This window comes from Scardinius erythrophthalmus, assembly GCF_964197995.2.
Source record: "Scardinius erythrophthalmus genome assembly, chromosome: 15".
Classification (NCBI taxonomy): domain Eukaryota; kingdom Metazoa; phylum Chordata; class Actinopteri; order Cypriniformes; family Leuciscidae; genus Scardinius; species Scardinius erythrophthalmus.
The window spans coordinates 25,481,253-25,502,805 of record NC_138235.1 but is presented as its reverse complement, the minus strand read 5'-3'; the positions used below and the strand labels follow the sequence as shown (position 1 = coordinate 25,502,805).

Below are 21,553 nucleotides of genomic sequence, written 5' to 3'. Positions count from 1 at the left end.
AGTGCAGCCTTGAGCATAAGTGACTAAAGCATTTATACATTTTACCAACCCCACATTTTTAAAAGGTAGGGTATATATAATAAATAAAGTAGTTGCACAGACTTTAGTCAGACTCAGTATTTACCATGCATTTTTATTGTTTGGAAAAGAGCAGCTTTGGCATTTTAATAAGTTTAACTCATTTTGCTTTCCACAGAGCAAAGTCAAGAGTTTTGAGGGGTATGAGGGAGGATAGATGATGTATGATATATAAATGGGTGACGTAAATAATAATCAGCAGGAGCATCGGTTTAAATGAGCATGATGCTTCTGGCGATGAGGAACAACATTAGTCATGAGCAGAAGCAAATTCTGATTATTTTGAGAAGAAGCCCTTATAATAACTCTTTTGATGTAAAAGTGCAGTGTCATCTTCCTTTTTTCTTTTTTTGGGGCTCTTTCTTTTCTGTCCCCACAGTGTGGAGGGAGTATGGCTCAGCCAACTGAATCTTGGACATCTTTAGGTTGTAACTCATATGCATGACTTTGTCTGTCTGCCAGCCTTGAGTTCCAAGTCTTTGTGTGGGGTTTGAGCCTTTGCTCAGGGCTGGTGTAGACAATGACATGACAGCACTTCTCACCGGTTGTGGAGGCACGTTAAGGTTGGATATCACTGCAGGTTGATGCCAGGTGCACTTGCTGAGATGCAGCTCCACACGTGCACGGACAGGTCTGGATTGGTATGGTCGAGGCTGGTATGTTTCTTGAGCTTTGGATGTTGCAACCTGTGATATAGCTGCTACTGTTGAATGTTGTTTCATTGGTAACTCCACAGGCTGCTGTGAAGGTGGGCTGGTATTGGACAAAACAGTGGAAGAGTGGACGGCGGTGGATGGGAAAGGAAATTTGGCTTGAGTTTCAGAACACTTGCTGTACCTATTAGTTGATTTCCCTGTTTGTGTTTCTAAGGCAACAGTTTTATCTGTGTTATCGTGGGTGGAGCAGCTCTTCGGGTGGAGGGTCAAGAAGGGCCCGGTGGTTTTGTTTTGCCTCTGTTTGGTTATGACTGCAGTCTCACCACCATACAGCAATTTGAACTCTCTTCGACTGTTTAGTGGAAGCAGTTTCAGTCCACAGCAAGACTTTTTAAAGATTTCCAAAGAAAGGTCTGAAATGAAAGGATATCACATCTACAACACGTGTTGTCACACATTTTTTTAATCATGTATCATGACAAGCAATATATTTTCACAGCTTTCACACATTATTCTAACAAACTAGAACAAGTTTTTTTTTATCTCATTAAGAATGGCATGAAATTTCACACTGTTGATACATTGCATTTTAAAACACATTTGTTTGCACATAATTGTCTGAATATGAATGTTTGGGTTAAATATATTTAATGCATTCTGAGTTATTATTTAGTGAAACAAATAGCTCACCAAGTGTCTCAGTGACTGTCCGCGGTATCACATCTTTCAGTACTTCACAGTTAGTATGCAGGGCAGGGTTACAGTTCATCTCGAGCAACCAGACCTACCCAAAACAACCACCACATCACAATCAAGACTTCTCAGGTTACAAAGTTACAAACAAGATCTTTTCTTAAGGTGACCATAATTCTGTAATGAAAACATTTTGTTGTCGACAGTGTAGACTCGAGTAATGATGCTGAAAATTCAGCTTTGCATCACAGAACTAAATTACATTTTAAAGTATATAAAACAGAAAACCATTCATTTAAATTGTAATAATTTTTCACAATATTACAGTTTTTTTCTGTATTTTTGACCAAATAAATGCAGGCTTGATACGCATAAGAGACTTCTTTCAAAAACATTAAAAATAGTACTGTTTCCAAATTTTTAACTAGTACTGTTTGCCATAATATATAATATATAATGCCATGAAAATAGGTAATTCTGTAAATGATCTAAATAAAATAAAGAGAAATTACATCTAGTAAAAAAAAAAAGTTTACATGTCACCCTTTGTCCTTATGAGTACCAACAAAAACCCTGCAACACATTACAGTTTACTTTCTGAGGCACATTTTTAACAGTAGATGGCAGTCTTACCCTACTCAAATTGCTATACTCATTTTACAGTAAAATATGTAAATGCATATTTCGGCTAAACCACAGATATGAACAACAAACATTTTTTTTTCTTGTGATCAGTGCAGAGGAAACAGTATGACAAGATTAAACACTGACACTGAGTGTGAAACACGTACACATCTCACTGAGGAAGAAATGTTCAGTGTAAATATTCCAATGCAAGGCTTTTAAGATACTGTTACAGTCTTATTTTATAAGTATGCCGTGTAATATCCTCCGATATAAATGTTGTTGGTTGTTATGTGTGAATCCATGATCTGGTAACCTGGAGACCAGAATACGCCTGGCCTGGGAACGCATGTTTACGCTGACAGTACACGGGTTGCCTGGCAACTGCTTGGCAGGGATTGAATTTAGGATGCTCCATAGGGGGACAAAACTGGCCTCTGAACATCATGTTTCCAGAGAATCATGCCAGCATTAAAAACTGTATCATAATTGTCTTGAAGAAACTAAAGAGGATTAGATTACAGAAGAGATAAATAAAGACTTTATGTTTGTAATGCGTCTTAGCACATTCGGTGGATAATTCTAAAACTAATCTCCTGTGTCTGACTCCGTTAAGCCTGTCAGGCTTCCAACACACACACATTTCCATTCTTGAAGTCCCTATAAACACTCTTTTGTGTCTCACCTTGAAATCCTCATCAATCATGAAGTCACAGCCAATTAGGTCAAAGTAACCAAGTTTGCAGTCCAGCTTGGCTTTGACAGCTTGAAAGCACTGCATGATGACAGTTTGCATCCTTTTCTGCAGAATGACAAAACATTTAGTTTAGTTACTGAAATCTCAAATGAAATGTTGTTCCTCTGTTTTAGAGCTCATATTCGCCTGTCAAAAATAAAATTTTGTTTTGAGCTCCGAGATAAAATACTGCCTTTAATTTAGCACATCTTTATTTTCCTATTCAGTTTCATCTTTCTCAGTAAATTTGATGAGCTTCCCTTTTAATATTTCATCTACTCCCAAAACCATTGTTACCATGACAACAGGACATCTGCATCCTTTCAAGTAGTTTGAATACATCTACATGCAGTCAGTACTTTGAAAGATAGCCTACATGTAGATCTTCCTACTAAATCAGGTTAACAGATATTTTCACTTGATCTTTTTGATTATCACTTATTATATACATCTATAGAAATATTTTAAGGATATTGCCTCTTTGATGTGTGAAAAAATATCAAACTCACTGCGAAAGGACCCAGAGCCCAATCTTTGGGCAGACCCTTTGACAGCATGTATGTCTCATTAATGTATGTATTGAAGCGCTCCATGGACCAAACGGTCTCCTCTTTTAGCAGGCTGTAGAGAGGGTTTTTCTTCTGCATGTACTGCAACAAAGGACAAATTGTAGTATCTTAAAGCCTAAAAACAAGCATATAGATATTAACATTAATTAGTCTTTTAAATAAACACATCGCCTTACTTGATTGGTCAGGTGGGCCGTGATATTGTCAGAGTTGGGGTCGTAAAGGTTACATGTCAATCGGACATAACCATGGCGAAAAAACACCATGTATGGTGAGGTGCAAGCAATTAGAAAGTATGACCGCACATCAAATTTACGGCCTTTTAGCAGCAAAGGGTTCTCGATGTACCTTAAAAGAACCAGAAGAACATAGAAAAATTAATTTGTACTGATTAAGGTTACGCTTTTTAAAAATGCATTCCAGTATACTCATTTTAACATGAATATGTATCAGGTATTTATTAATAATTTAATAAATATACATTTAATTAGTATGTATTCAAAGATTTAATATTTATTTATTTACTAATTATTGTGTTAATTTTGTGCATCCTTTACTACAGTGGCAAATTGCTTGCCATGCTGTTCTAACCATGGTAGGTATGTATATGTATATGCCACGTTCGACTGCAAGCTCCACACACGTCGATGTGTCCGCCATCTTGGAACGGTCAACGTGTCGTTACTCACAGTAAAAATCATTGAGTTTTCCAAGATGCCACAGCATTACGAAGCCTCAGCCGAGATTTAAAGGTAGGGAAGGCAATTTTGGGGAGGCTAGCAATAGCAAGCTAGCTTTAAAAGCATGAGATCCCACCCTCCCTTCAGAGTGTCTCCAAAGCCACGCCTCCTTCAAAACACATGAACGCGCACAGCAGAGTCTGCAAAACATCACGAGTGACTGTGTTAAATAACCTCATGTCTCCAAGCACATGACATTACAATAATAATGAGCGTTGTAAACAACTTACAGAGCTCTTACTTTTACCACCTGACTGCTGCAATTTCATTTCGGCATTGATAGTGTTGATAGAAACACAAAAATTCAAGTCTGAGGACGTGAACAGATCCGGGTAGAAAGTCACGGTGAGCGTTCCAATATGGCGGACGGCTTATGTATAGTGGTCCATAGAAACAGTCGCTAATGAAGCATATATATATAGCTATAGTTCTAACAACCTCATTAATAAAAGAATAGTCTTTGCAGTTTCGCCGAGCTAGCATAACAGAAACTAGCCCTGATCACAGCCTCCCTGCAGAGTACAAGATGCATGTTAGCTTACTCTGTGGCACAAGAGCACATATTTTGTAATGTTGCCTGATTTCTGACTGAAAAAATTAGCAATGTAGACATCAAGCTGTTTTTGATTGATGCCTGTGGAGTTGTCCATGAATTTTAGCAGGATTATAGGACACTAAGGCCATGATTCACAGCATGATTACATATAATTAAAACATGTGATCTTTTAAAATTGTCAGCTATACTTACCGTTGGACAATCAGAGCGTGTGGCGAATTGAAAGGCGACTTCCTGTTCTTCTCTATTGTGTTCTGCAGTCGTTCTCTGAATGCTGTGATGTCTTCTGGCATCCGCAGTAGAAAAATACCACGGCCCTGATTAAGGCCCGTCGGCTTGCAGATCCACATGCTGGATTTATCATTGCATATTCCTAAAGGCCACATCAATTTTACATTCATTAGACTCTCACTGATGATGAAGTACTGAAGATATGGTTTCAACAGTATATCTTTATCTACTGTTTCTGTCTGTATCTCTATAACGCGTAGTCTTGCCTTTAAAGTAAGCTTCTCTCTCATCCTTCATATCCATACGGAAAGTGACAGGAAAGAAGTCCTCAAGCTTCATCCTCCTGCAAAATTTACAAAAATTGTATATGTAAATGCGGCAGATAGATAAAAGGAGAATATTCCAGTAGTAACATATAGTAAAGTAAACATGACCGATATTCTGAAAATGCTATCAAAGCTTTGTGTAACTGGTACTATAAAAAAGTATATTCATTTTTAACCTGTTTCCACATCCATAATTAACCTTGCTGCTGACTCTGTCATACTCCCGCAGGCTGTTCAGAAGGCCAATCTTAGTGGTCAAGACCTTATTATTGGGTATCTGGTAAAGCAATTGGCCACCTGTAAGGAAAAAAACAGACAAAGTGTAGAATGTTTTGTTTATGATTGCTGTGATCTTGACAAAATGAAACGTAGATCACCTGCTTTAAAGCCGTTGTAGGTAGCAGGTGATTTAGTTTCACACCACTTGAGCTTGTAGTCCGTCCTGGTTTTGTCAAATATGCGCTGCCAGCCTCGACCCTCACAATATGAAACAACTCTAAATATCAGATCAAACCAAGATATCATGTTTGAAAGGATTTAAAAAATGGTGTGATAGATTCTCAAGAAGTGGAAAATCTGTCTATTTCCTCATTTATCATAAGCCTTTATCATAAGCCACTGGTATGTCTATATATTGATTATATGGTTGTAGGCCTCTCAAGGACCCACTCCAAACTAAAGGGCAAAGAAAGACCAAGACTGCAGTGTCCACACTTCATTTAGTCAAATTGAACTGATTTCTGCAAATCATGTATAACACATTACAAATCACACACTATAAAACAACATGGGAAAAAATCACTTAAAATTGTTTTATTCATGAATGGATCTTTCAAAAATATTCCATCCAAAACACCCTGGTCATATACTCACATGGAGGCCCCATTGCTCCCCCCAAAGAAGAAGAAGGGTCCGGGGCCCCGTGGATCTTCAGGCCGCTTGTCTCTGTCCCTCTCAACAAATGAGTTGCTCACTGAACCTTTACATACACAAAGAAATACAAACTAAGTGAACTTCACTTTCTAAACAATTAAAAATAATTATTTATCGAGACATACAATGAAAAGATGGTTGGATGGTTGGAAAATTGGCAATGACCCTTGTAAGAATCGTGAGTGCCATAACGTGCGTCAGTTGGGGGCGGATCAGAGTTGGACTAGTGGGAGACACCTGATCCAACAAAGTGTTAAATTAATCTCACCTCCTTTTCCTGACCCGCGAGTGCACGTCTGACTAGACTTAACCCTGTATCATGTTGTCTAGTTTGTTTGCTGGCACTGAGCCATTTTACAGAACGCTGATTAACTGCGTCATTCTACAAGTACTGTGGCCTTTTTATATTTTTGTTTTAGAACCTATCAGTACTACCAGTATAATAAATACTGTTAAAGGGAAAAAATCACTGTTAAAAAACAAAATACTGTTTATTCATGAATGGATCTATCAAAAATATCCCATCCAAAACAACTTGGTTAAAAGGTTTTTATTCTGAACCATTATTACTTATATCAATTTAGTGATTTATTGGTATAATAATAATGCTAATGACAATGTAACAACAATTCTAATTATTATATCATAATTAAAATAATGGTAAATATTAAATATAAGACCATAAATACTGCGTTAGGTATAATGTTTTACTTATTAACAAGTTGTAGATATAAAGAAATGTTTTGACTTTAGTCATATCACTAAATGGCATTTTTAACTGGATATGTTTCAAAACGTATCAATACTAACAACAATACTACAGTTTATTCAAATTAGTTACACTTGTTTTTATGTAAATTATTAAACAGAAGTATTATTTCTTTTCCACTGATCTCAAGCATTAGATATTTCAAAAGCATTGAAATAATTTTTTATAATAATATTTATTTTAAGATATATTATTATTATTATTATTAATAATAAATCATTTTTATACTTATTCAAATTATAATTATGGCAAATATTAATTATAAGACTGCATTCCAAGTTACAGTTGTGGTTACAGAGTGTTTTATAGGAGGTATCTTTTCCTTATTAAACAAGTAATAGATACAAATAATTGAATGATACTTAAGATTCCAGTCATATCAGTAACATAAAAGCATTTTTCTTTTATGTGGAGTTTGTCGCCTCATGGGAGCAGCCATGTTATGATCAGCCAGATAATACTCACTGTATCCCCTTATTACCAGACAACATTTGCTCATTGAATGAATGAATTTAATAGTGCAGTGACATCTAAAATAAGTAATGAAAGTAAAGTAATAAACAAACTGCAGTACAGAATCTATGAGTATAAAAAAAAATCTAAGCATCTCCATCTATATATATATAAAAAACCCACTAATAATCTCACACACCTGGCGGGACTGCATCCAGATGTTTTACTCTGTGCATCTGAGCGGCCCCTCTCCTGATCTCCTTGCTCTTCTCCTTCTGCCTTTCAGCTCCATTCACATGTTGTAGCACCACAACCTCTGCCCCAGCGTTCAGCGGGCTGCCCTTCTCCTCCTCGTCTGATTGGCCCAGGCCGCTCATCGTCTGCTGTGTGTATCCACGGACATGCTGTGTGTCCTGTCTCTGTCCAGCACCTGGCTCTTCTCCGTGCTGACGGGACTCAACTCGGCTCTCAGATGACATCACGGTCACTCCCCCCTACCAGCCCAGATCCATGGAGAAGAAAAGGGATTTGCCCAGCAGTGCCCGACTGACCTCTGTAGAGCCAGTGATCCAGAAAACAGCAACATCAGATATGCTTGGCTTCATTTCAACTTGGTATTTATTGGTCACTGGAATTGCTTGAGAAAATAACCTTGAAACTGCAGTACCAAAGAACAATTTGAGCGGTAACACTTATTTTGGCAAAACAATACATTGATTTTTATGATTTTAAACACATACAATTAAAACATGGAAAAAACACATTACATACAACCAAGGAAAAATGTTTAAATACTGCTTTTTAGCAATAGTGGATTAGCTTAGCAGCTACTTTGAATTTGGTAAATACATTTTTTATTCAACTTACTGTGATTTTGGAGATAACAAAATGTTTATTGTTCCGTTCCTCTTTTAAAAAGTTGCTGTCTCCATTTGGAACATCTAAACTGGTTGTGATTGAATGATATGGCAGTCAAACATTGTTTATTCAGTCCATGTACTTAAGAGACTTTTGGAGCATGCTAACTCAAACTAGCCAGGCCAATGTAAACAACTCCTTGTTACCTAGGAAATGGGTGTCCTAGCAACAGCTACTACTGGAGGCTAGAATCTCAGAACAAAAGAATCACTCCAGGAAATGATTCTCAGTGTTTCCAACCTAACACCATTCATTATTAATCGTCTTAAAGATTAGTGTTTTGGCATTACAGTAATGTGAGAACCACAATGAATGGTGTGCACTGATGCTGTTTATTTGATCTCTTTTAAGCTATTGTGTTCAATTAGGTGTAAAACATGGAAATTGGAGCTAATGTTGATTTCAAAATGGATCAATGTCCCATAAAAAGATCTTAGACAATGTTTTTAATTGCTCAGCTTATTGAGGCTTATCTGTCTCTGTATAATATACAGTATTTTTTTTTTTCAGGATTGTGTTGTCATGAACATAACACAAAGGTAAAACGTCAAACAAAGAACAAAACCTCAATAAATATCAACCCCAAACACACCTGTCTCTATGCAGTTACCTTAATAAGAAAGATAGACGCTAAACAGACCTTATTCAAATTTTAATTGTGTGTAACCATATTGTGTTGCATTAGACAACACATATTTGATCTGTATTTGCACAGTCAAGTACTGTAATGCTTCTCTTTAACTTTGTTACATAACTACATAATATGTGATAATCTTAATTTACTTCAGTGACATGGACATTTTCTTTGTAGTTCTACATTGTAAAGTTACTTTGTTTAAAATGTTTCAAAATTCTAAAACTGTCAGTTTATTTCCAGGTTTAAATTAGATTTTTAATCCCTCATTTTCAATGTGGACTGAGAGATTTGAACCTCCATTTATGTATTTTAATCATGTGAATGCAGATACATATTTTTTCATGTTTTAGATGCGGAGGTGCTAGTCAGTTCCCACATATACTACATTTCAGGGTGTCTCCTAGAAAGTGTAAAAATTACTGCTCTTCATAACAACCGACTCTACTAAGACACACCCAGACACCAGTGGCAGTTAACTGTAATCCCACTCCTGACACTCATTTAGCTTAAACCAGCTTTCATACAATCCCAATAGTTTTTGGTCTTGCTCATTGAGTAGAGTTAATCCAGTGTGATTAAGACTTCATGGAGGGAAGGAACTGATCCTAAACCACACATATGTATGAATGTGTGTGTGTGTGTAATGTACATAATGACAATTTTATTTTATTTTTTAGCAGAATAAGAACTCATCCCAGGCATAAAAAGGTTATAAATCAATGTTCAAACTTTCTGAAGAAAATGCGACCCATGTTTCTCTGTAATAGGGTAGCCTATATTATGAGGGTCAATGAATAAAAATATGCATTTTCTAAAAAAAATTATTTCAATTATTTTCTAATTTGTAATATTGTGGAAACAAAACGATTGTGTAAAGAGCAAAACATTACATTTTGCATCACATGGATTTGTGTTGGATTGTGTCTTTTACTCGAAGCTACAAGCTCTTAATGCAGTGGCTTCATGTCGTCAGACGTGGCTTGTAGTCATGTACAGTATGTAAGTACATTGCTGGTTTCAGCCACACCTTGCCAGTAGGCTGCAATCTGATAGACGCTGTGTACAGAGCGCTGTGTAGGTGGACAAAGAAAACAGGTTTGTTTTACAGCCATGTAACTCCCCTGGTTCACCATCTGCTTATGACTGTGTGTGAGAGAGCGAGAGAGAGAGAGAGCGCGAGAGAGAGAGAGAGAGAGACTGTATATCTGTTTTTGTGGACTGTCCTATTCCTCATCTTTGCCACAAACCAGGAAGTAGCCTACTGAAGAGTTTATATGCTTGTAGTTTTCACTTTTTTGGAGTGTGGAGGAGTGGACAGGAAAAACAATGCATTTTCATGCCGTTCACAGTTGGTGAAAGACTGACGTCATCTTATTGTCATCATGCTGTGCCATCATTCCTCGTTTCTCAGTCACCAGAACCTGACAAACTGCTGTATTAGTGAAGCAAATGATGGGTGACGTTGTTCTTTTGTACAAGGAGGAGCATTAATGAAATAAGGAAGAGGCCCAAAGTTTAATCTTACGAAGCACAGAACAGTCTCTCTCCAGCAGCTAGATGTATAACAAACTTTAAAGTTTCTCAGAATGATCTAAATAACTGAGAATGGGTGGTTAGAGTTGTGGTAAAAACCCTTTGCAAACGAATCAGGGAGTTCCCTATCAGTGTGACTACTTTTCCTAAAGGTACTGTATGTCACGGCCGTTTAAACACGTGTTCATCTTGACAGCCCATTCCACTTCATTAGCAATCCTAGGTTAATCTCACCCTCTGTCGGTTGGAATCTAGTTTGGCTACATCTGAGCATGCACAGACCAGTGCTGGAATTCTCCAGTGTTTCCGGCAATGTGGAATTTTCTTGTGATGTCACGCGATGACAGGATCTCTTTCTGTTTTCACTTGACGCATTTAACTCACTTTAATGTTCATAGACACTTTGTTGTTTTACATTGTATCCACTTTTATAATAATGTTCAAACAAACATGAATTTGTCAGATTGCTTTCCTTGATTATCCAAGTACCAATTGTTGGTTAAATGTTAAAATGCTGATATACTATACTATATAAGTAAGTTGTAGGTGTAACTTACTTTATAGGGAAACACCGGGGAACACCTTTGCTACTTTTAAAAAATGTATCTAATTGAAAGCACTTGACAACGTTTCAGATCCTGTCTGGATGTATATCGTCCATTAACTATAAATTATAATTCTGGATTGCACTCAAAAGGATCTCTCCTTAAACCCACGTGACTTCACAAAAATGCAATTACTCTGGAAAGTTGCATTAACAACTGCTTTCAAAATTGATCATAATAAGAAATGTTTCTTAAACACCAAATCAGCTTATTATAATAATTTCTGAAGGGTAATGTGACACTAGTGTAATGGCTGCTGAAAAATCAGCTTTGCCATCACAGGAATAAATTACATTTAAAAGTATATTCATAAAAATAAAAATAAAAACTATATATATATATATAGTTTTTTAATCCTGAACAGGGTTATTTTTAGTTGCTGTATTACTACTCTAACTGATCACAAAAAATATATTTAAGGCAACATTAGTGTCCACACCAAAGCAGCAGTTTTGTTGTCTGATGCTTTAAATGTCTACGTTTTTTAAAGCAGGATGGATTCTGATTGGCTATCAATGTTTTTATTATTCACCAGCTGGAAAAAAGAAATTCTGAAAGTATCGTTTCTCTGTGACGTTATCATTATAATTGTGGTGTGGACTCTGCTATTCTTTTCGTCCTTAGTGTGAATGGGCCTTTAGACTAACAACTGACAAAAGATAACCATTTATTTCATAAAAGAGTTGGGTGCCAAATGCTGCATTATAGCAGCAGACAAAACCGTCCGTGACAGACTAATATTTCAGAGATAACAAATAAAAGGCCATTGTGTTGGTTTTATATTTGAACTTTATTGAGCCATTGTGTCAGTTTACATTTGAACTTCAAGGAATCATTCATATGTTCATTCACGGTAGTTTGCGTTTGAGTACATAGGTGCATGAAGGTAAAAAGCTCTTTTACATATTGTCCTGGTGTCCTTGCACCTCAGTACGACAGGGGCCTCACTGGCAGTGTGCTTTCCACAGCAACACAATGAGGTCCTGGCAGAACAGGGCAAATTGAGGTAGTTAAAAAGGAGCTCTGTTCACATGTAACTGGATCTTGCTTTGCTCTGAGGCCAGGCATTCCGGTCGACCCACTGAGGAGTCACATGAACACAATGACCAAGCCAGCAGCAGAGCCAGACTCAGATTTACATACACCTTACCTGACCGCTGAATACATGCCTGACTGACCTGATAGAATCAAAAGAAATGTCTCAGACACACTCAATTGAAGTCTGAACTGTTTTCATTATTTCTGTACCTTTCAACACACTTTAATTGATGCAGTTTTCACTTTTGTTGCTCAAATCCACATATTTGCAAATCAGCACAGTTAGTTGGAAAGAAACTTGACAACATACCATTAGTGAACACTGTGAGCTTTTTTCCATGTGGAATTTAGTTACCATGGTGATATTGGAGGATCGTTGTGTTGGGTAATCAGCAGCAAGTGACAAAAATCCTTTTATAATTTACATTTCTGATCTAGTTTTTTTTCTTAGCCTCGTATACACTGTGGATTAATGTGGATACTAGCCTCCATCTACAGTCTCAGTTTACAGTATGTATCAGAAGAATTATGATGTAATCGCATGAAACATCTATATACACTGAGCAAAAACATAAAATATACATAAAAGTGCATGTCCCAGATATCTGTCCTGCTAATGCCAAATTACTTTACTTGCAGGGTTTATTGCAGAAACTTTGACTCATAACACATGGAAGAGAATTGCAAAATACCAGTCTTCCAGTGTAGGATTCACAGTTTCTTATAAAATTACATATATAGCATACATATAAAAAATATGGCCCATTAATAACAAATGTGAAGACTGTTGGGAGTTATAGCTCTGGTTTGCATCATAACGACGAAACTCTGCATGCGTCTTGATAAGAGTTACCATGACAGTATCTTAATTTGCATATGTAGATAGGAAAATGATAGATTTTCCACATCCTTCTTTCAAGCACACTGAAGTTATTCTTTCAAGAGGGAAAAGATGACATTAGCGTGTGATGGACGGCATTACCAGACAGTATTAGACACAATTTATTAGATCTAACCATGTCTGGTAAGACGCCTATCAACAGGCCTGGCTCTGTGACACCTGATAAAGAGGAAATTATGTTAACTTACATAAAAATAGAATATGAAACGTACAGAAAAGCACTCAGTTTCGCTTATGCCATAAAACAATTTTGTTTCGGAACAAACATACAGCCAACTTGCGTGTATTTCAAAAGGCCTGAGGGACTGTAGATGACGTAGTTATGTAAATACGGGCAGTAAAAACACAAAAAAGGGGGATGGTGATTGACAAACGAGTTCATTTTAGACATACATACATAAGTGAAGAATAAAAAAGTACCCCATACAAGCAAATATAGGTGTGGTTCAGTATTTGCGCGTCAATTCACCCACCTTAAACAAACATTCAGTACTTAAGCAACTATACAACCATTTCTTCTTCCCAACCATCATTAATGACATAATGAAGGAAACAGGACTTTCTGTACCCTAAACAAGTGGCAAAGGTCATTAATGGTTTAGGATTTACGTGTACAGAAAATTTCCCTGTAATGTAAATGAAATTACTCAAAGATACTCTACCGCTGAATGACATGTTTAACATGGACATTTGCCAAGATGATTTTCTGTGGGAAAATATATAGATAGGGATAAAAGAAGGAGAGGGGGAATAGGAAGAGGAGGAGTTGAGGATGTCATTATGTCTATTTTTATCAGGAGGGTTACGCTGAGCTCATGTGTCAGTTGCAGGATGTGCCACGCAGGTTAAACGAGCTGGACCAATCACGGCTCGCCTGCTATCACAAAAGCCACACTCAACATAAGAGGGGGGGAGGGGACTACGAAACTTTCAGCAGGTCTGGTTTAACCGACTGGTATTCTTTAACTAAGGCTGGGTGCGGTTCAGACGTCTGAAACACAAAATGGGACAACGTCAAAAAAAAGAAGAGGAACAAAGCCCCTCAAGTCATTTATTAAGATCATTTCTAAAGACTTTTCATGCAAAGGGTCATCTCTTTATGCAACATTTTGAACTTTCTAACTGCTGATACTTTAACTTTGAGCGTTGCTTCTAAGTTTGTAATTGTAATAGAATTAAATATATAGCTTTGGGTACTAAACAATGTGCTAATTGTTTTCACACTATTAAAAAAAAACAGTCTAAAAGGCATTTTCTAGGACAGTGTAGTTAAGACCACACCAGGAAGTGCAGATAGTTCGTTATGGTTTCTGTGGAAACATGGCTTATACGCATTAAGCAAACTGTCAAACAAACACATGCCCTCATGTGGCTCTCTCATCCCAACAGTGGAAATAAAGACAAAACAAGTGCTGTCAAACATTGTGATAAGAATTGCTAACATAAAGAAAATACAGCCTTTCCCTCTGTAGCTTCATCATGTCACATACAAGCACATGTATAGTAAGTTGCATGTAGACTAATATCATTATTCTCAATTGAATGACAGGATGTGAACTAACACAAGCACTTCCTCTTGAAGTAATGAGGTCACCCAACAAACATCGTTACCAGACAGTGTTAGAAAACAGATACACAGTCCAGCACTGTCCGGTAAGATGGCTGCTAAGTGCCAGCGATGAGTGCTAATATTTCCAGGGCGCTGATAGAAAAATTTCTGTATCTGAAGTTCGTGGACAGCCATCATCATCATTACCAGGCAGTATTAGAAAAAGTAATGAAATCCAATGCTGCCTCGTAAGATGGAGAAGACTACCCAAATCAATCTTAACAAGTGACAAACATCTCAGTCCGGTGAAATATATCAAATGCTATCATCAGAAACACTCCAAAACATAATGTTAACAGTATTATAAGCAACCAATTCTTTGTGTTGTTTAAAATCGGATTGCAATGACATAAGTTGGGGAGTCAACCACAGAAACTACATGTAGTATCAACAGGGCTTGATAACAGCTCTGACTCAGTCAACTGTCCCAGACAAAGGGGTATGCCAGCAAAATAACCTGCTCAAAAACAGGTAGAGCTAGTATGGCGCATGGCTTTGTTCATCTAAAAAACTGCAGCTGAAGTGCAGAGTGGGCCACTAAGACAGTTAATAATTGCCCAAACCTGTTCTGACTGGTCTGATTTGACATCATGGCCAGGCTGGGAGGGCTGTTCGCTTTAACAATATAATGTAGAGGGGGGAAAAAATATGCATTTCTGCTAAACGGATCCCCCCCCCACCCAAACCTAACCCCTTTGCGCTGAAAGCAACAAAAGCCTGACTGGGTGGCGTCGAAAGATTTGCTCATCCTCACAGTCCATACAAACCTAAAACCCCAGTTGTCTTATTAAGAGAAACAGAATTACAGCGAGTGTGGGAAGGGTTGACTATTGCTAATGTGTAGTGATAACAGCAAGCTGGAATGTTGTTCCGGACTGACCTGCGACCAAATTCGGCATTGAGAAGGTCGATCTAGACACTTCCTGTTTACTGAGTAACGTTTGTAGCACACAAAGTGAGAAACACCATCTTTAGCATACTGATAGTCACGTTTTCTGTCACAAATGGCTAAATATTGGACAAAGGTGGTGAAACGAATTACTGATCTGATTTGAATAATAAGATATAAGTAGACTAGATCTAAAAAGTACTTTTTTATGACTGCGAAGTCGTAGATGTAGTTTTCAAATAGCCTACTTAATTATAACCGTTAAAGGAGAAGAACAAACACAAAATCATGCTAATTATTCAAAACAATTACCACAAAGCAAAAAACTGTTGAAAAATTGTAACAAAGAACTACATTTGTAGATCTCGTGAGAAAATGAGAAATGAACAGAGCAATGAGGGGGAGCAGAAAAAAGAGAATGGGAGGGAAAGACAGAAAGAGAGCGAGTGCAAACTTAAGGGTAGAGAGAGTGGCTGTAACCTTACCGTCGTGAAAGGGACCCTGGTAAAGTAACAAAAAAAAGCAAGTAAGGGGGGAAAAGAAAGACAAAAAAATCTCAAATTTCCAGCAGGTGCCTGAAAAGGTTTCAGCTTCCTCTTGCTCAGTCAGGACCCATGCAATGAAAAGCCCAAGCAGACCTGCTCTCCCAGACCGCAGCCTCTATTTGGTTAATCATCAGCATTATAAACCAGTGCAGCAGGCCTTCTGAGAAAGAAAGAAAGAAAGAGGAAGAGAAGAAGAGAGAGAGGGAAAAGAGAATAAGTCAGAAGCAGAAAACGTTTTAAGCACATACTTGAGGGTTCTCGTCTATCGTCACTGTCCTTCTGGTAGAATAAGTGTCCCCTGTTCTGTTTTTCTCTATCTTTCCCTCACATTTCAACTGCCGTCAGGTGCAGGTTTAACTTTTCCTGGCTGTCTGCACTGGTCTCTGGGTTGAGAGTGAGGTGTGATCAGGTAACCCTGCCCTCCTGGTTGGAATGTGACTCCATACTGAAATGGACAACCTGAGGGGTAAACTAGGCTTGGCCTTAATCAATAGTTTGTGAAGAACAAAGACGAGGAAACCCTAAACCTTACTTAAAGGCGGGCCTCGCTCTGACGACTCTAATTGCTCTTCAGGTTTAAATGGACGTGTTGTTTCCTACTATGTGCATGTAACGAGAGAAATGTGTAGTAGATTTATTCCTTTTCTGTTTTATAAGGTATGTTTCCTTGCTCAAAATGTTTTTCTTAAGTTTGAATGGGAATAGGAAGTGGATGAGGGTCATTTGCATATGTGGAATAGGTGGTAATTTCCCCTGTCGTCCAGAATTTCCAGAGAACCCGGTTTCATTTTTCAGCATAATTATGTTAAACATGTTAACAACCTCCTAAAAAATGTCTAAAAAAAAGATGCGCACCTGCTAATAGATGGCCTCCCATGAAAATACTGAATGTGCACTGTGGCAGATTGCTGCTCTTAAGTACACAAGTTCAATGTGCCGCACTTCCGTGACCTCTCACCCGCGCGCGGTAATTAATACGCCATTTTCTTCCCTCACACTGAGGAACAAACACTACAGCGAGAACCGCTGCCCGCTTCCAGCACTAACGGCTCTGTGATAAAGGCTTCATCGGCCTCCAAACATGGAGATCTGTTACCTTTGCACATTGTCCCAGGTAGAGCTTAACTCTCATAATGCTCTGGCTAGGTTATAGAACTGTGACAAATGACTCATTCAGATGAGGGAATGAAACAGACTCATTTTCTTCCAACCACCAATCAAAACCCTCCACCTCACTGTGCATCCATTGTGCTGCCTAGCCGACATTTTCTTTCCACCGCAGGCAAGCTCTTTTAAAATACATTTATCAGCAATAATGAAATGACTGGACAACATAAGCCTGCCTTTAGAAACAATATCAAGACTGTGTCAAGTCAATACAGGACTTATTATTAATCTAAAGCAGCGATCGTGACTATCAAGAAAGAAGGATAAAAGAGCAGACGACAGCTTAGTGCATATAAGCTAATAGGCACTTGTTTGCTTTTCGCACCAGAAGCTGACAAAACAGCAATCATCGTCCCGCTTCCTCTGAAATCATGCCAAAAAGGCATGCAAAGACAAGCCTTACTACAAGCAATTGTAAGAGCAAATACAATTAATCTTTACAACACCTCAATTGATGAAAAATTCAAACTAAATGCTGCTATTTTTTTAGTTTATCTCCATCAAAAGCTTTAAAAAAATCTAAAAATATTTTTTAATAATGAGAAATAATACAACCTCTTTCTTTATCAACAATGCTTTTCTGTAGGCCTTTTTTATCAGTGACTATGTATTACAGAGCGTCCTTCTAAAGCTGTATTTTTTTAGCCAAAGCAGAGAGGGCTCCTAAGCCCCCTCTTTATCCCCTTTGACAAGTCTGGCGGTTTGCCTCTACCTGCCCAAACTGGTTTATCCAGTCAAGGAATGACGGTTTGTGTCTATTGTGCTCCCTTTTTCTTTCTGTTTAAATGGATAGGAATTTGATACAGATTATGAGCGCCCCTCAACCAACTAAAAAAACATCCCCCTTCCTGTTCTGTCTCACTTGAGTTCTTTACTTTGTACTGTTCAAATTGTAAATATAGCTACCAATGACATGGTTTACCACCAAACAGGAACAAAACTAAGGGTGGGGACAACGAGAGCAAACATAAACTCAAGCAATCCACGCAATACAAAAAGACAGATATAAAAAGTTAGAGTTTTAAAAAAGTTACCCTTGCGTCCTCAGGACACGATCCACTAAATACGAGAGACACCACACTGCGTCGGTTACGCCACTTCACCAGCATGTCCTTCTCTTCTCTCTTCGGCTGAACGACGCCCTTTAAGATTTTCGCAACGCGAAAGCCAGGAAGGAGACCATCTTGAGGCGGGAAACCAGATTCCCAACATGACGCTGGGCGTTGAAACTAACAGAGTAGCAAAGCAGGTAAGTCTTTGTCTCAACGAAGACGCTCGTCGCCGGGAGCTCGAGGTGATGCTACCTGTTTAACCTCTTTGAGAAGAGAGACAGAATTTGTAAAGAGCTTGCTTTACATGTAACAGGCCCCCTCCACCCCCACAGGTGCAATTTTCATGCCACAGCCAATCTCCTTAGCCTGTAGCGCTTGCAGGTGTGTCCCAAACTCCATGATAGGTCAGTCCCGCCCCGGAGGGCCCTCTCCAACCACCTGCCCCCGCCCAACCTGCTTTGTGTATGTTTATGATGTCATCTCTCTTTGAGTGATTGCACCTTTTCCTATTTCAACAGAAATAGTCCATTCATGTTTATTCTAAAACAGACTGAGAAATTCTTCCTCATCCTTTGATACAGACATGCAAGGAGACACAGCCTCTACAACCAGAAAGGGTAAAACCAAGTAGCAACTGGCCTTTGCCCTGTTCATATTCCCACACCCATCGAACTCTAACCTCAGTCCTATAAAACAGACTAAAAGGGAGTTAGATATTATGAGCCGAGGGGACACGGGTAAGCTCAGGTTTGTGACACTGTGTCATCAGGCCTTGAGGCATCCGTCTAATCCTCGTCTCCTGTAGGCTGGTGGGCCCCACAACACACTGGGGTTCAACGTAATAGCTGGATTCATTTAAACAATGCAGACTGACTTGATACTAATCCTACGTCTGACAAATGTCAACGAAAGTCAGAAGAAGATGTCACAATGGGCAAATATTGACCCTATTGTTGTGAGAATTCGTAGTTATTTAGCATTTTCTCAGGATGCTTTTTTTTGGGTAGGAAGTCAAACTGTTCCCTATGAAAGAGTTGATCAGTTGTATAAAGTAATTATTAGTAAATACACACACACTGAAGTTTTTATTATATATATATATATATATATATATATATATATATATATATATATATATATATATATATATATATATATATAATAAAAACTTTAGTGTGTGTGTATTTACTAATAATTACTTTATACAACTGATCAACTCTTTCATAGGGAACAGTTTGACTATATATTGAATCCTTTAATGATAACATTTTTCTCTTGAATAAAAGCCAATGCAATGCTTAACATTATAATATAATATAATATAATATAATATAATATAATATAATATAATATAATATAATATAATATAATATAATATAATATAATATAATATGTTACATTACTTGGAGAAGTAATTCAGGTAATCGTATAAGGATAATGAGAGCATACCGCCATAGGAACTGTCAGGGGCACAAAGGAGCACATTTTAATGATGTTGTTAAGGGGGTTTAATGGGCAGGTGACTCCTCAGCCATCACTGATTGTGTGTGAGCATCATGTCAGAACAAAAGACTGAGGTTTTTCCCATGATAACCCGATACTTCAAGGTGTGGGCTATGTTGACCTGCCTCACCTTTGACATCAAGGGCACATTAATCTTTTCAGACCAATCTGAACTAAAAACATAAAACTTTTACTTTTAATAACACAATGTGGTTCATTTTATGACATATTTAAGATTCTGCATGCGTTTCTGATCAAGTGACTCTTTATACGGATCATTCTCAAGAGTTCATGCAGCCTGAGTGCTGCTGTTCTTAAAGCAAAATACTATTGTAATGAAAAATTATATTCAGTTTTTTAAAAATGGGAAAACAGAAGCATTTTCAATAGTGGTCTCAGACTTTTAGACCTTACTGTAAATTAAAAAGAGAATAAGCTAAACTAAACATGCCATGCTACATGCAAAATATTAATTACTTAAGATGCAACTATGCAGGGTACTGTTATCTGTAATTCATTTCAAAGAGAAAAAGTAACTTAGTTAGTCATTGACTCCCATACGATGTGCCCTCTGATACAGTATTTCTTGGTCAGCGGAGCAGAGAAGTGCTGTACTAAGGTAAATGGGGACAAAGGGCCATATCCATTAAGCGGCCGACTGCTTCGTGCTTCTCTCCCCCGGCTGTCCAGCGAAAGAGGCCCTCCGGTTTGACTGGAAGGAAATTGGCCTGTCTAAAAGGTTTGCTTTGTTTAGCATTCTTTCATTTGCATTCCAAATGAGCTTTGAGAATGAACCGGCCAGGCACAACCAAAACTCATTTGGGTAGATAGATATCAGCCATGGCTGTCACGCAAGGCTAGCGGAGGGGACAGACATCAGCTCCCTTTCCAGAAGAACCATGCCATAGACAGCAGCCACGGCCCTTCCACAAGAAGAGAGCAATCACGGCAATATGCTCATCTGTGTTCAATCTCGTACTCGGATCTACTGCACGTCAATCATTTTTTTAAACATGGGAATGAAAAATAGCAAAATGTATGTATTAGCAGAAGCACACACTTATTTACTTACACATGTTGTGTGCCCGATAGACAGCAGATGAACATAAGCAATGTAAATGTATAGTGACATGCTGTTTTTCATACTGGTTTGCATTTAGGACCCAGAACGAACACAAGGGATGAGTCACTCCTCGCTGGAGACAAACGAATGACTCCACAAAGCCCATGTACTAGTTTCTCTTGTTCGCTTTATATAACCTGAATGTCTCACAACATAAAGTATAGCAAATATAACAGTGGCAGCCGCAGCACACATTTATGGGGCAACACTCTTATTCAGATTTTTTATGCGGCAACACTCTTGTTCAGACATTTTTTTTCTGTCACACTAATAGTAGGCTACATAGCTTCAACACATAGCTTCATGACTTCAACAAAATGCCTAAAATATTTCCCAGGAACCTTCCAGGTTCAGTACAAGCAACCCGGTCACACTAAATGCGCGTCCATAGCACACATTGTGTTTATCGTACAATTTATTATATATATATATATATATATATATATATATATATATATATATATATATATATATATATATATATATATATATATATATATATATATATATATATATACAGTGAGGAAAATAAGTATTTGAACACCCTGCTATTTTGCAAGTTCTTCCACTTGGAAATCATGGAGGGGTCTGAAATTGTCATCGTAGGTGCATGTCCACTGTGAGAGACATAATCTAAAAAAAAAAAATCCAGAAATCACAATATATGAT

The 21,553-nt window shown here is 37.8% G+C and overlaps 1 protein-coding gene across 1 annotated transcript; it reads right to left on the bottom strand.

Moving 5' to 3' along the window:
* Positions 1-109: 109 nt before the first annotated feature.
* On the bottom strand, positions 110-7,843 carry ttll10 (tubulin tyrosine ligase-like family, member 10; the record flags this gene model as incomplete). The annotated part of the gene is made up of 11 exons (XM_081386127.1): positions 110-1,147; positions 1,425-1,518; positions 2,737-2,853; positions 3,297-3,437; positions 3,533-3,704; positions 4,845-5,025; positions 5,150-5,226; positions 5,386-5,506; positions 5,587-5,705; positions 6,083-6,188; positions 7,564-7,843. The coding sequence occupies 11 exons, from the start codon at positions 7,841-7,843 to the stop codon at positions 408-410; spliced, it is 2,148 nt and encodes a 715-aa protein (XP_081242253.1). The 3' UTR covers positions 110-407.
* Between the last annotated feature and the right edge of the window lie 13,710 nt (positions 7,844-21,553).